Source organism: Triticum aestivum, chromosome 5A (assembly GCF_018294505.1).
Source record: "Triticum aestivum cultivar Chinese Spring chromosome 5A, IWGSC CS RefSeq v2.1, whole genome shotgun sequence".
NCBI classification, from domain to species: domain Eukaryota; kingdom Viridiplantae; phylum Streptophyta; class Magnoliopsida; order Poales; family Poaceae; genus Triticum; species Triticum aestivum.
Window position 1 is genome coordinate 60,906,297 of NC_057806.1, and position 14,493 is coordinate 60,920,789.

Below are 14,493 nucleotides of genomic sequence, written 5' to 3' on the forward strand. Positions count from 1 at the left end.
TTTTTATGTGTAAATGGTAAATAATCCCCCAAATCATAGTGCTTGATCTATCTTTTCCAGTAATCAGACAGGAGGGCTCCCAATGCATTTAGGAAGTATGCTCCCTCCATCCGAGTGAGGACTTATATTAATCTTATTTGAAGTCAATATGTTTTAAATTTGACAAAATTCATAGGAAAAATATCAACATCTACATTACCAAATCAATACATCTATCATTAAAGTTTCCACAATGTATTTGTTGTATATTGAGTATATTGATATTTCTTACATAAACCTGATCAAAATTTTAAAAAATGCCCGATATCTTTTCTTTCATTTGAAGTTTGTCCAAGCATGCAAGTGCATATTTTTAAGATGATACAATCATAATTTCGTTTCTTAGGGTTTTAGGTGATTAAGTTATTGAAATTATCCCCATGCATTATACTTTAATCATTTTTAATCACTAACATATCTTAGTGGTCATCCTTGGTGACAAATATTTAGCAAGTACGCTTTCTCTAGAAGGCAGATACTTTCTCTGTTCTAGTTTAGGTTAGGTGACGTTCACGCACTGGCGGAGCTATGTGCATCCCTGCAGGTGCCATAGTCCCCCCAACCTTGGCAAATTTAGTGAAGAATTTTTTTTACAGAGAGATTTAGATTAAAAAATAGACATGTTTTCCACTGTCTTTTCTCTTTGCCCCCCCCCCCCCCCCCCCCCAATCTTCCTGGTCTAGCTCCGCCACTGCGTCCATGCATTTTGAGATTTAAATTTGGTCATCAGTTTGATTACAGAAAAAGAGTTACACGGCACAAAAATTATATCATTGATTTTTTTATTTGGAAAAAATAATACCAATTGTATAATTTATTTTTATGACAAATGAGTTGGCTAGCAGGGGTCTAACTCGTCTTCCTCTTCTTTCTTGCTTCCAATCCTCGGTGTTTGCAGCGTGGATATTTCAAAGGACAGCTACATGCATGCACATGCACGCCCAATGATCACATCACACGTCGTCCCTGCGGCCGTCGTGTCCTTCAGAACTCTTCTCGATCTTTACCTCTGCACGCCTATATATATATAGGCGTGAACTCACTCACACTCACACGCCTTCTAGCACGATCCATAACCAACGAGATTTCTCTCGTTTGATTGTTAATTCTTAGGCCAAGCACATCGGGCATGGATATAGATATGACGGGCTCCGGCTACTCCGACCTCCACCTCCTGGACGCCACCGCCGGAGCCAGAGAAGGCGCCAGCAGCAACGATGCCGCTGACAACTTCGTCGAGATGTTCGATGGTTACCAATCCACGTACGCAATTATGCACGGAACGTGCATGGAATTTTGCATGTGTTAATGTGTACACACATCCATATATATAAGGCTCATGTATGGATCTTGCACTTCGGTACAGCGATGACCTCTTCGAGTTGGTGAGGCGAGGAGGACGGCGCAGGGCCATGGAGGTGCCGCCACCTGCAGTCTCCGACCTCCCCATGTCGCCGCCTCAAGTGCCTGAGGTGCTGCCTCAGCCGCCTTCTGAAGAAGATATGGCGGCTTGGCTCTACCCAGTTGTACGTGGCGAGGAGTTCGTCGCTGGTCATCCCCGCGGAAATGGAGGCCTTGCTGCAAGTCTAATGGCCGTGGGTGATCAGCAAGTGCAGTCCAAGGACCCAAGCAAGAGGACGACGCACAAGGTTAGCGTTGGAGCAACAAGGCAGAGGAAATTTTCCTTTTCAAAAAGTTGATGAGTGATGCTTGCTTCTCCCATGCATGGTTCATCTTTGGTATATGAAATATAGGGCGCAGCAAGCAATTCGAGGGACAGGAGGGAGACGGCAGGCGCAAGGAGGTCTAGATATTCAGAAACACACAGGCTGACAGAAAAGGTAAAGCTGTACAATGTTCTTCTTTTGTGAACTTTTTTTTCTTGAAACGGAGGCAAAAGATTTGCCTCATATATTAAATAAGGAGAGAAGAGTTTGTTACAACATACACCCAAAGTGCGGCATGACAATTATTCTCGCAATAAAAAGGACCCTAACTTCTTTGCCCCGGCGGTGATCCAAAGGTTTGCCTCGTCGACGATGGTGTTGAGTAAAGTTGGCGGAGGTGCGCTCTTATGCCGAAACACTCTTGCGTTTCTCTCATTCCAAATGACCCATGAGACAAGCATGGTGATCGAGGCCTTCACTTTTCGGTTGGTGGTGCCCACGGCGCTCATGCTCGCCCACCATGCCTTGACTGTGTCGTACGAGCTCCACGCAGACGTGTCCATGTCGTGTATGAGAAATTTCTGAATAACCAAATTCCACAGCCTCAGCGTGAAGCGGCACCTGAAGAATAGATGGGTTCCACATTCTTGCACACCCCCGCACAAGGGGCAAGGGCCACAATTTGGCCAACCTCGCTTAATCAGTCTGTCGGCGGTCCAAATTCGATCTTGCAGCGCGAGCCAAGCAAAGAACTTGACCTTCGGTGGGGCCCAAGGCTTCCAAACCATTTGGTCCATGGGGGAGAGGACCAAACCCAAAAATTGTGCCCTATAAGCAGAGGCCGCAGAGTAATGCCCAGAGTCCGAATGTTTCCATATTATGTTTTGTGAACTTTAGTGTTTTTATCTTGCCTTTATATGAATCATGCCACCGTGCATATATATATAACAGAGAAGAAGGTGCAAGGTAATTGAGAGGTTCAAGACCCTGCAGCAGCTCGTTCCAGGATGCCACAAGGTGTGATCACCACTCCAATATTACTACTTCTACGTACCATGCATAAATACATAATCTCTCCGATCAAAAACTGTGTCGTGGATCTAGTTCAGCTTTAGTTTAAATTTAAACTAAATTCATGACAATCTTTTGGATCTGAGGTAGTACCTTTTTTTCTTTTGCGAGAAACATAAATAAATATGTTCAGTCTGCATTCTGCAATTGCCTAATTGGCATGAATTGGTTTTAACCATGCTTCGCACTTTCAGCGTATATAATTCATCCAAATTTTTGAAAATTTATTATTTTGGTAGATACTAAAATAATGTCTTCCATTCAAAATATTTCAGAAATTCGGTGTACACAGAAATTTAAATCTTTTAAATTATTTTTTTGAATTTCTAAAATATTTGTTGAGATCTAAATGAAATTCAAAAGTAATTTCATTTCTTTGGCCGGGATGAAATCGGAAATTACCAAATTTCACTTTGGCTATGGTTGAAATATTTCTGAAACTGAAATTCCAAAACCATGGTTTTAACATCCCAATCGTTGTATTAGGTCCTTAACTAGACCAAAAGCCAACCTTTACCGCCTCGCCACCCTCAGCGAAAATCACTCACATTGTGCAAAAGGTTGCACATTTAGATATTTCACAGACCTTCCCCTAAAAAAGATATTCCACAGACCTAACTTAAAGATGAGAGAGAAAATTCTAGTACTCCCTCCCATCCATATTAACTACCGTTGATTTAGTACAAAGTCAGTACAAACTTTGTACAAAATCAGCGGCAATTAAGGCACATGTTTACTGCATTGCTGTAAATTTCCATAGTGAAATACCCCATCTGTCCCAAAATATAAGAACGTTTTTAACACTACACTAATGTCAAAAACGTTCTTATATTATGGGACAGAGAGAGTACGTTTTTACATGACCTACACAGAAAAAACAAAATCATGAACTTTTGTAGTGATCTTTTGTACTCCAGTTCACACCAGAACGTATTTCATCCTAATTAAAACTTTACGGGAACGTAGATGAGTGTATTTGTTTTCAGGATTTCTAAAACATAAAATTTTGAATTTTGAATTTCCCAACATTGAGAGTCCATGGAGCCCGGATTCGTTAGCGATTTCCAAAAGATTAAATATCTTCCCGTGCCTACCATGCAGTGTAACCAAGCCACGACGCTGGACCAGACGATCCAGTACATGAAGTCGCTGCAGCAGCAAGTCCAGTCAATGTCGTCCGTCGCGGGCTGCAGCATGAGACCAGCAACCGAGGCGGCGGTGTATCCCTTAGCGCCGCCGCCGCTGTGTAACATCCAGCCCACTGCCGGCGCCATTGCTCCACGTCCGCCGATGCTGCAGCCAGCTTTGTGCCGCTGCTCCTGCAGGGATGGTGATGTTTGCCGGGCGCCCGGGCCGCACATGCTCCAACTGGCGCACCATCCCGCAGTGACGCTGACGATGATGCGGCCGCCGTTTATCCATAAGCCAACTGCTCCCAATACAGGACCTGCAGCAAGGTATCCGTCGAAGGGCCTCGGTAGCATCCGTAAACACAAGGGCAGCAGCCCACGGCACAAGGACAATGTGAACTAGCTTAATTTGGCCAGTTTAAAATGGTTGTGTGCACCGTCCCATGCAGAGGTCGAAGCTTGCTCCCCTTTATAAAAAAGAAAACAAACAGAAAAAAAAAAGTTACTCCGGTCCCTCTGATCCATAATAAGTGTCGCAATTTTGAACTAAGGTTAAATTACCTTAATTTAAAAATATGACATTTATTTTGAATCCGAGGGAATAGTGTGTGTGTGTATTAACAATGGTGAAGATTGATTAACTATAGAGTTGCATTTCCTTGCAATACGATGATGAAACCATCATTCTCAATGAGAAAATTAATCTCCATCCCGCTAATCTTAAATCTTGTTTATTTATGGATACGATTGGATGGACGTTCCTGTGTATCACTGTTCACGGACGCGTCAAAACACACCCTTAGTCGCCATCAAGTACTCGTCTTTTTGCATAGCTAGCTAGCTTTGCATTGTTGTATTTGTGTGGCTGCGCGCGCCACCCCTTCTGGGCATATGTACGAGACTACAGATGCCATACCTTATCGTGCTTCCTATCGAGCCACGTAGTCATGCATGGACACACGTAACGGTATTCCATATGAGCGCGTATTTGTCGTCTTCTACCGTTTTGCTCACTGGTCATATGTGTTCAGCACATGATGGTGTACATGCCCGCATCTAACCTTTGCTAGCTGGTATGCATACATCTGACGACAAAAATATCGGAGCCATGCAAATCATGTACTTCCTCCGTTTTTAAATATTTGTCTTTTTAAATATTTCAAATGGACTACCACATACGGATGTACATAGACATATTTTAGAGTATAGATTCACTCATTTTATTTTATATGTAGTCACTTGTTGAAATACCTAGAAAGATAAAAATTTAGGAACAGAGGGAATAGTGCTCTTGTGTTCTTAGACACTAATATCTGGATTATAGCACCCCTAGAAAAACTCTGAATTATACTCCTTCCTTCCACAATGTAGTGCATATAGTTTTTCTGAGAAGTCAAACTTTACATACTTCGATCAAATTAATTTGTAGAGAAATATATATACATCTAAAATACTATATACATATCATTAGATACATCAAATTTGGTATTGCAGATACAAATAGTTTTCTCTATAAACTTGGTCAATGTTTGTAAAAGTTGACTTTCTGAAAAAAACTATACGCACTATATTATGAAACGGATAGAGCATTAATGAAAGAAAACGATCATTAAGAAAATATTCAGATGTAGAATAGTTACTTTTAATAAATAAAAACCCTGTAAAACATAGAAATAGACAGAAGCCCTCAAGGATATCTTCACGAGATGAACATGTTATCGCTCGCTTAGTCGTCATTGCATCACCAGAGGAGAGAACAAAAAAGAGATGAGCAACAGCTATGTCGTCCACATAGACTTATAGAGGCTCCTAGTTTGTCATCGCATTGATCACACACCGCGTACGACATGATCTGGGGAAGAAGACAAATCGGCGGGGGCCGTGCCCCAATCTATGACGTTGGTTGGGCTAGGGTCACCGACGAGAGCCGACGACCTAGCCCTGTGGATGAGAACAACCAGCACATAGTTAAAAATCTAATATATATTTTGCCGATAAGGAGATTAAACTAATTAGGAGATGGAGGTCACTGGTGTTCATCGCATCGGAAATTTCACGACCTTTACATCTCTTTCCAGAATGAGCTCACCGAGTGTCATTCTGGTCCTGATCTCATATGCACCTGTTATGAATAGTAAACTCTCAGAAAATAGAAAAAAATCAAATGATTCTGGATTTATTTTGCACAAGCATTGCTTAGTTTTATACCTGTGGTTAAATTTTTGTGATAAAATAGCATTCGTGGGTATGTGGGCAAATAAAAAACAGTGCCCGAAAATGGTTTCAAAAATAGTATTTTGGGGGATCAATTTTCCTCTTTTTTTTCTCAGGTCTCCGTGAGCGCCATTTCATCACAAAACTTTGCATGCATGTGAAATCGCTCATCAATGTTTATAGAAAAAGTTCAGAATTGTAGAAGTTTTTGCTATTTTTTTATAGTTTATCGTTCATCCTGGTGCATGTGCACCCGGAAGCAGAAACTATTATATGTCCGACATGATGAGGTCCTCATACACAGGGGCGGAGCTCTGTAGGGGCCAAACCGGGCCATGGCCCGCCCAGAAATTTAACAAAACAAATATACCTATGTGTCATCCTAGCCCAGCCCACGAACAGACACTGCATCGCATCCCCATCCTCTCGTCTCACGCATGCACAAGAACACACATCCCCTAATTCCCCTTCCTCTCAGCATGTAGCCGCCGTGGACAGGAGCACCGTCCACTGGAGCGCGCCGCCCGCTGTCTCGCGTACGCGGAGCAACCGCTGGAGACGCCCGCGACCCGTTGGATCTTGGCTCGCCCTCGCCGCCTCGCCCCTGCCCTGTTCCCTCGCGCCGTCGCGCGGTCGCGCCGCCCACTCGCCCAGGCGCTCACTGTCGCGACTCGCGAAGCTACCGCCGCGGCGATGGCCGCCGGGATCTTGCGGCTGTTCTCCTCCTGTCCTCCAACCCCCTGCTGCCCAGTCCCTGGCGCTGCCCCTGCCGCACCACACTTCACACACAGCACCAACCAGCAGGGCAACACGGGCAGGTAATAATCTTCCCCCAAGTTCCTAATTTGATAAGCAATAGTCTGATTTTGTTAAGTTCCATACATCCAGTGATCAGATCTACTACTGTTAATGATAACTAATAGCCCGATCTTATGCAAATTGACATAGGTAGTCATGGGCACGGAAAATCGAACTCAGAGAAGAATTGATTTGGTGTTTAAAAGGAAAAGAGATGATATAACTGATGTTGAGGATGACCATGTATTGCCCTTGCTTGAATTCGAACAGCAACAACCTGAACAACAACATAACCAAGATGGAGGAGTTCGAACAAATGAAGCTGTTGCATTCCGAGGTATTGAGTTCTTGCAGCGAGATCCTGGATTGCACCCTCAAATTTGGCAATATCCACCAGACCAGAGAGATATCGTGAGGAGAGCATATTTGATGTTAGGTCCTAATGCAACACCCGCCTAGAGAGCTATAAACCTTCTGGTGAACCAGGGCATCAACACCGCTTTCAGTATAGTTGGTGTGGTGATTTTCCGTCATGGCTAGAGTACTCGCAGGAGAAAAGTTGTGTGTATTGTCTATATTGCTTTGTCTCCAACAACAAAGAGAATACACGAGGTGGTTCTCATGTCTTCACGGTACATGGATTTGACAGTTGCAAGAGGGTTTGTGGGAAACATTGTGCATTCTTGACCCACATAGGATCTGGACCATGCTCATCACACAACAATGCAGTCACTAGTGGTCATGCCTTAATGAAACAATCTTGCCATATAGAGAATGTTATAGCTGTGAAGGACAAGGAGAAGGTGGACTCATGGTTGAACTGTACGTTGATACATATATATTACATATACATATCTACTAGCTCAATCTTGTGACCTGGGTGCTTGTAACATGCCCTTATGAGTCAGAATTTGAAAAAAAATTGTGCTCTTCTTAAGTCTGGCCCGCCCAACTTTTTCGTTTAAGCTTCGCCACTGCTCATACACACAACCAAAAATATACCTTCGTACATTCAGTCCTCTTTGTACTCTGTATTAGTCTAGCGAATGCTTGTATAGTACGAACAGAGACAAGTGGCGTGGAGAGAGCAGTAGCAGCAGCAGCAGCGAAGGAGATGAGGAAGGGATCATGAGAAAAGTCAGAGGTGCATGGGATACCGACTAAGTTTTTTTACCGGAGCCGGGAGCTACCGATGGAGAATCTGCCGTTCAATTGTTTTCTCTGAGATTCGTGCCAGCTTTTTGTGTATAGAGTAAAAATAATTTACTATGCAATACAAGCAGTAGACAAAGGAATACATCTGTGCATGTCAGATGCGTGGCAGCTTTAGATGTGACTTGGTGGAAAAGGACGGCGCATGGGTTCTCTCCCCCAAACAAAGTAGTTGCATTTTATTTGCTGATCATATTTTGAATGGTTAACAGCTTATGAACCAAATTTCCATTAATGAATTTTTTTTGTACATTTGAATTCAGGGTGATAAGACCTTTAAAACAAGACCGGTCTTGGATAGAATTTGGCTAGATTGAATTTTTACTGGTTCAATTAATTTCACATTACAAAAAATAGGATTTTACTCATTTCAATAAACAGAGTTTACTCATTCCAAAAAAATTATTTCACTAATTTGAAATACGGATTTCACTCATTTACAAATTGATTTTATTATTTCAAACTAATATTTCATTTATTTCAAACAACTGATTTCACTCAGTTGAAAAAACTTACTTCACTCATTTCAGAGAACACATTAGATTCACTCATTTGAAGTACTATATTCCACTCGTCTAAAAAACTTATTTCACACATCACAAAAATAAAATTTCAAACTTTGTTTCACTCGTTTCAAGAAACTAATTTCACTTATTTCAGAAAACACATTACATTCAGTCAATTGAAATACTATATTTCACTTGTTTCAAAAAGTGATTTTACTCGTTACAAAAGATAGATTCCGCTCATTTCACTAGTTTCAGAAAACACATTACACTCACAATATACATAAATAAATAAGGATTTTTCACAAAAATAATATTTCAATTAAAAAACTATTTCACTCATATAAAAAATATCATTCAAACACATATTTCTCTGCAGTAATTAAAATCTATGAAATTAGATTTTTGAACTAAGTGAGATCTATGAAAATAGCTACTTTTTGAAATGTGTGAAACATGTTATTTTTAAATCTGACTGACATAAGCAGTTTCACACAGAGTGAAATAACATGTTTCATATGTTCCATATATAGAGTGAAATAAATTTCGAACACTGAAATAAGCAGTTTCGCACAGAATATATAGTGAAATAAGTTAACTGAAATGTTGAAAATTAAATGTATTTGAAATCTATCCAAAATTGATCTTGTTCTAAAGGTCTTGACACCCGGAGATCAAATATATAAAATATTTCACATATGTAATTTTGGTTTAAAAGATATTAACGGTTGAAAATGTCAAATGAAATTTAAATGGGTACCTTTGTTATGGGGGCCAGAGGAGGAGAGTATGTCTGAGCCATGCATGCATCGTACTGACAAAAAGTGCTGACAAGAGTTGACAAAACGTTTTATACATGATGATGTTCAACAGAATACAAAGAAATACTAGTATGCATGTAGACAGCGTGCACCAATCTCCAAGAATTTAAGGATGAATTTAGCACCGATACATTCCTGCACCGGTAAAAAGAGGTTTGCGCATGAGATACCAGGTAGAGACGACAATTCGCTCCCTAAACTAACGAAGCGGCGGAGTAGCTTCCGACATGCTACGGGCCGATTGTACAAGAGAGTATAGATACCATCGATCTTTCATTTCCTCAAGTCAATACTCCCACCGTACCAAAAATATAAGACATTTTTTAGACTATATTAGCCTATAAAAACACCTTATATTTTAAAACAAAGTAGGTATTATATAGTCAGACACATACATATGTTCTATAAACATATGGATAAACATGTATCATATGTGAAAGTCCGTCTTTCGCCGGGACGATCTTGGCACGGGTGGCCTCCTCCGGCCCAGATGGGATCCGGGTTCCCCCGGCCGGGCATGGTGCTCACCGGCCGGTCTGCCATGGCAGCCGGCGTGCCATCCTTGCTGTGCCCCTCTCCTCCCGACCCCCCACTACCCTCACACCCTGCTCAGCTCCAGGTCTGCCTTCCGATGAGGCGGCCGTGGAGGCGTGGGGTTGTGCCCAGCGGCGGTTGCTTCCTGCAGTGCGCCGGTCGAGGATTTTGGTTGCGTGTGAGCTTCACCACCCACCCCGCACGGCCCCCCTCCCCCTAGCAGGGGCGGCTTCGGCCCGGTGGCAATGGACCTGCGCTCCTTCCTGCGTCCATGGTCGGCCGGCGCGGCTTCGAATCCGGCACACCATGGGGGTTGCGCTCTTTCCGACACCTTTGGCTCGTTGGCTCCTCGGCACCTCCGCACCATCACCCTGCTGGTGTCCTTGGTTGGCCGTCCACCCCGGCACATCTCTGTTCTTGGCACGCCTCAGGAGTTGCGTCCCCTTCCAGCTCCTTTGGCTCGGCTGCACTCTGTTGCTCCGTTCCCGGTGGCCTTGATCTACGCTCTTTCCATATCCTGGTTTGTCCGGGGCTCCGGCCACCGTCACATCCTTCCGTCATTCTCTTCGCTCAGCACTGCAACCTTACCCTCTTCCGGAGCTCGCACGTCCGGCGGCGCCCGGTGCCTCCTCCGGCATCGGGTGTGGCTCCCCTTCCTACAGACGCAGTTCCGGCCTATACTTGACTTTCTCTTCTCCGACTCGTGCTCTGACGGCTTGGGATTGCTCGGAATGGCCAGGGCGAAATCCAACATTCTATATATGCTGGCAACGGCGATACCTGTAGGTGTCGTTCCCTTCTTGGAGGCCTTGTCATGGCCATGATCTTTGCCCCTCTTCGAGCTTCAGGGGAACCCCTAGGTCCGGTTTTCTGGATCGGACAGCGGCGTCGGCGTCTTGGTGTCGTTCTTCTTCGTGAAGACGTTGTCTTATTTGCTCGTGGCATCCTCGGTGCTGACTTCGAACTTCGAAGATGACGGTCGTCTAGTTGTTGGTCGGATTTTTTTCTCTAGCCAGCGAGTTTAGTTGTGTTTTCTTTGCTTGAGTCGAGTTTCTCATGTCTCTCTATTTCGGGCACCATGTTCACGCCTCTTGCGTCCGTGACATGTGTTGTACCACCTTATGTACTCATTCTAACTTCTTCTATCAATGCAATGATACGTAAGTTTTGCGTATTCGCAAAAAAAACATATATCCATGTGTATTTTGCACACTCGGGCCATATATCTTATCAGGATACAAAATTTTATTTTAGAAGAGCTGACCACACATGCCATGTGGTATACTATGTGTGTACAACTTTAACTAGTACTTCCTCCATTTTTATTTACTTTGCGTATTAGCTTTGGTCAAAGTCAAACTTTGTAAACATTGACAAAGTTTATAGACAAAAATATTAACATATACAATAACAAATCAACACCATTAGATTCATTATCAAATGTACTTTGACATCATATAGATTGTTATGGTAAATATTTATATTCTTTTCTATAAACTTGATCAAACTTTAAAAAGTTTGATTTCAGTCAGCTCTAATATGTGGAGTAAATAAAAACGGAGGAAGTACTACTACTATAGAATACATGATCTTACTGCCTACTACTACTACCACTATTATTACTCAGTAATTACAATTGAAACATTCATCGCAAAAAGAAATTACAATTAAAACAAGCCGTAGTAATTAAACACGTAAGTACTACTACCTCCGTTTCAGTTTACAAGTCCTGCACGTATACCTAGGTTGTCAATTTTATCATCCTAATATAAACTATATAACACAAAAATTATACCTTTTGAAAGTAAAAACTCCAAAGTTTATGTTGGTATATTTTTTGTAATATATGACTTGTATTAGGTTGGTCAAATTGACGACCTAGAGGTACGCCCACGCCCTGTAAACTGAGAGAGAGGTAGTACCACACGACCTCACGCGCGCTGCTGCTAGCTGGCCATGCATATCGTTCAGACCATAAGATCGATCGTTTCGATTCCATTGATGGTGCACGTACGTAGGTCATTTCTGGCTTCTCCCGCTGTACACAAAATACAAAGGTGGTGGTCAGTTAAACCCGACAAGCTGTACATGCACGCGGCCGCCTCGACGCTGTCTCTGCCCGACGCGTACGTACGTGGGTGTGGGGGAGAGATCATCGCCTGTGGCTGCGGCAACTTGAAACGTAGATCACGCGTACGTGCGTTCATCTGCTTAATACCTGTGGCTCGGCACGGTGAAATCGTTTGGGACGAGATGGCGACGGCGAGGAGCAAGCGGCCGCGGCTCGCCGGCACCAAGATGACGAGCACACGGCGCCAATGGCGGCAGCGGCGTGCCGTGGTGTGGACAAGAGTACACCGCCGGGAAAACCGGGTACTGAGGGACCATCACCGGCGCCTGCCCGCCTGCAGCAGGCAGCTGCATGCACGACGGCGGCATCACCCCCAGCGGCAAGAATGGCGTCGGTATGGCGTATCCGGCGGCCGACATCATCTGCATGCATGCCAAGTGAAAGTATCTGTCAGGCTGATTACTTCACGTAGATATATAGAGAGAGATTTCGAGACTCTCATGCAATCTTTATCTTTACCTCTTTACCTCTTTACCTATATATATATATATATATATATATATATATATATATATATATATATATATATATATATATCTTCCCTACTAATAAAGCAGCGACCGCTTCTGGTCGTACGTCGCCGGCCGTTTTGCAGAAAAGTCCCCCCATTTTTTAGAAATTAACCCGCAGTACACGCTTTACTCAGTCAGAAAAATGTTTCGAATTTACAAACAGGACCCTGTGTTTTCATCTATTCAACCCGCGATCTGCAGAACGGCGGCGGCGCGACGGCTGGAGCTTGCAGCGAACGGATCCATGCACGGCAGGGGCTGGGAAGGATTCGGAGGCGGGCGGTGAGGACGGGGGTCGCCGGTGACGACGATTAAGGCCGGAGCGCGACTTCCCGGGAGAATTCATGGCATCTGGCTCCTGTCAGGAAGGAGACGGGAAGATGGAGGGAGGAAAAACTGGAGAAAGGAGGGGAGACGAGGCGGCGGCAGCGGGAGCAGTGCGGCAGCGCAGTGTAGAGTGCACTCACTGCGGTGTTATCCACGGGGGTCATGGGCATTTGCTCGCTCGGTCGACGGGAGCAGAGGAGTCCACGGACGAGCTCCTGCTCGACAGAAGGCAGCGACAGCGCAGGTGGCAAGCTCGGCGGGCAACGCGAGTCCCGATCCGGACGGGTCCGGCGAGATCCGAGGCGGTTGGATGGCTGCAGGGCCCCGGCGTAGAGGAGGCTGGCCAGCACGACGGATAGCAGAGGGCGTCAGAGCTCGATTCGGCTTGGCGCTCGGCCATGGCCGTTTCCTGGAACACATAGAGGGAGAGAGATGCGTGGGGGGTGAGGACGATCCAGGGAGGAGAAGAAAGGAAAAGAGGGAGAATGAGAGGTGCCGCAGTGGCGCGCTCCGGGCGCGGGGCTAACGAGGCGGCGGCGTGAGGCAGGGGAGGTCCTCTGCAAACTCCATGGTGCGTGGGGAGCTCCTGTAGGGAAAAGAGAGGGAGGGAAACACGGCATGAGAGAGAGCTAGGGGAGGAGACAGGAGGAAGAAAGGGGAAGGGAGAAGGGACGACCTAGCCGTGGTCTTGCCGGCGGCGGGCGCCGGTGCTCTAGAAGCTCCTCTCCTCGGGCGCTCGGGCGTGACTCCTGAGGGAATCGGGAGGGAGCGTCGAGGAAAGGAGAGCTGGCCGACGGCGATTGGGGGCTTGCAAGTGAGAGGAGAGAGGAGAGGAGAATCGAGGGAGGCAAGCGGGGTCTCGGCCACAGGTTGGAGAGAGGAGCGGCGCGAGGGGATACGTGTGGCCTGGGGCTTATCCCCTCGCGTGCGTGTTGTGGCTGGGGTTGGCGTCAAGATGCCTGGCGGCCAGGCTGGGCCTTGCCTGTTGATCCGGCTGGGCTGGGATTTTATTTTATTTTGATTCAGATGCAGCTGAAACCAGCGGCGGGCAAAGCCACACGTCGATCAGCCAACACAAATTCTGACTAATAAGCAACCAGCACTACTCTACGTCTCCATCATGTGAAATCTCTGTGAATCTTGTCGTTCGGTGTATGTGTGTGGATTTTTTTTTAGCGAACTAACTAGCTAACCACACTGCCTGGTAATATAAAAGAAAACAAAAGTTCTGCTAGCACATGCATTCACATCATCATTGCTCAATCCGTACAAACTTAGTCTGCTATCGGGCAATAAAACTAAAAACAAACTCTAAAACAGTAGATTATATAAAAAACAAAATATAATAAAGTCTAAAAGAGCCCAAGCCCCTTCCGCAGCCATGACGACACAACGCCAACCAAATCCCACCATCGCAATGGTGCAAGGCGACATAAGTCATCGTTCACGCCGTTCAAGCGACACGTCAAAGAGCACAATGCTGCCTTACAATGGTGCAAGGCGACAGAAGTCGTTGTTCACGCCGTTCAAG

The 14,493-nt window shown here is 44.9% G+C and overlaps 1 protein-coding gene across 2 annotated transcripts; it reads right to left on the reverse strand.

Annotated features, from left to right (window-relative positions):
* Window positions 1-11,400: 11,400 nt before the first annotated feature.
* LOC123102316 (uncharacterized) lies at window positions 11,401-13,916 on the reverse strand. 2 transcript variants are annotated; one of them, XR_006448902.1, is made up of 4 exons: window positions 13,639-13,916; window positions 13,103-13,548; window positions 12,211-12,993; window positions 11,401-12,030 (listed from the first exon to the last, which is right to left on the reverse strand). XR_006448902.1 is itself a non-coding variant. In XM_044523621.1 (4 exons), the coding sequence occupies exons 2-4, from the start codon at window positions 13,130-13,132 to the stop codon at window positions 12,012-12,014; spliced, it is 324 nt and encodes a 107-aa protein (XP_044379556.1). In that variant the 5' UTR covers window positions 13,133-13,548; window positions 13,639-13,911; the 3' UTR covers window positions 11,401-12,011. The 2 variants fall into 2 exon arrangements, 1 of the variants encoding a protein (XP_044379556.1); XM_044523621.1 differs by having other exon boundaries at window positions 12,211-12,485; window positions 13,639-13,911.
* Between the last annotated feature and the right edge of the window lie 577 nt (window positions 13,917-14,493).

What these genes read in the sequence shown, in the direction of transcription:
- LOC123102316 (XM_044523621.1), bottom strand. Translation starts at nt 13,132, where the DNA reads ATGCCCATGACCCCCGTGGATAACACCGCA. An exon ending in CCCCCGTGGATAACACCGCA is followed by an intron (nt 12,486 to 13,102) that starts GTGAGTGCACTC and finishes GCATGCATGCAG; the next exon opens with ATGATGTCGGCCGCCGGATA.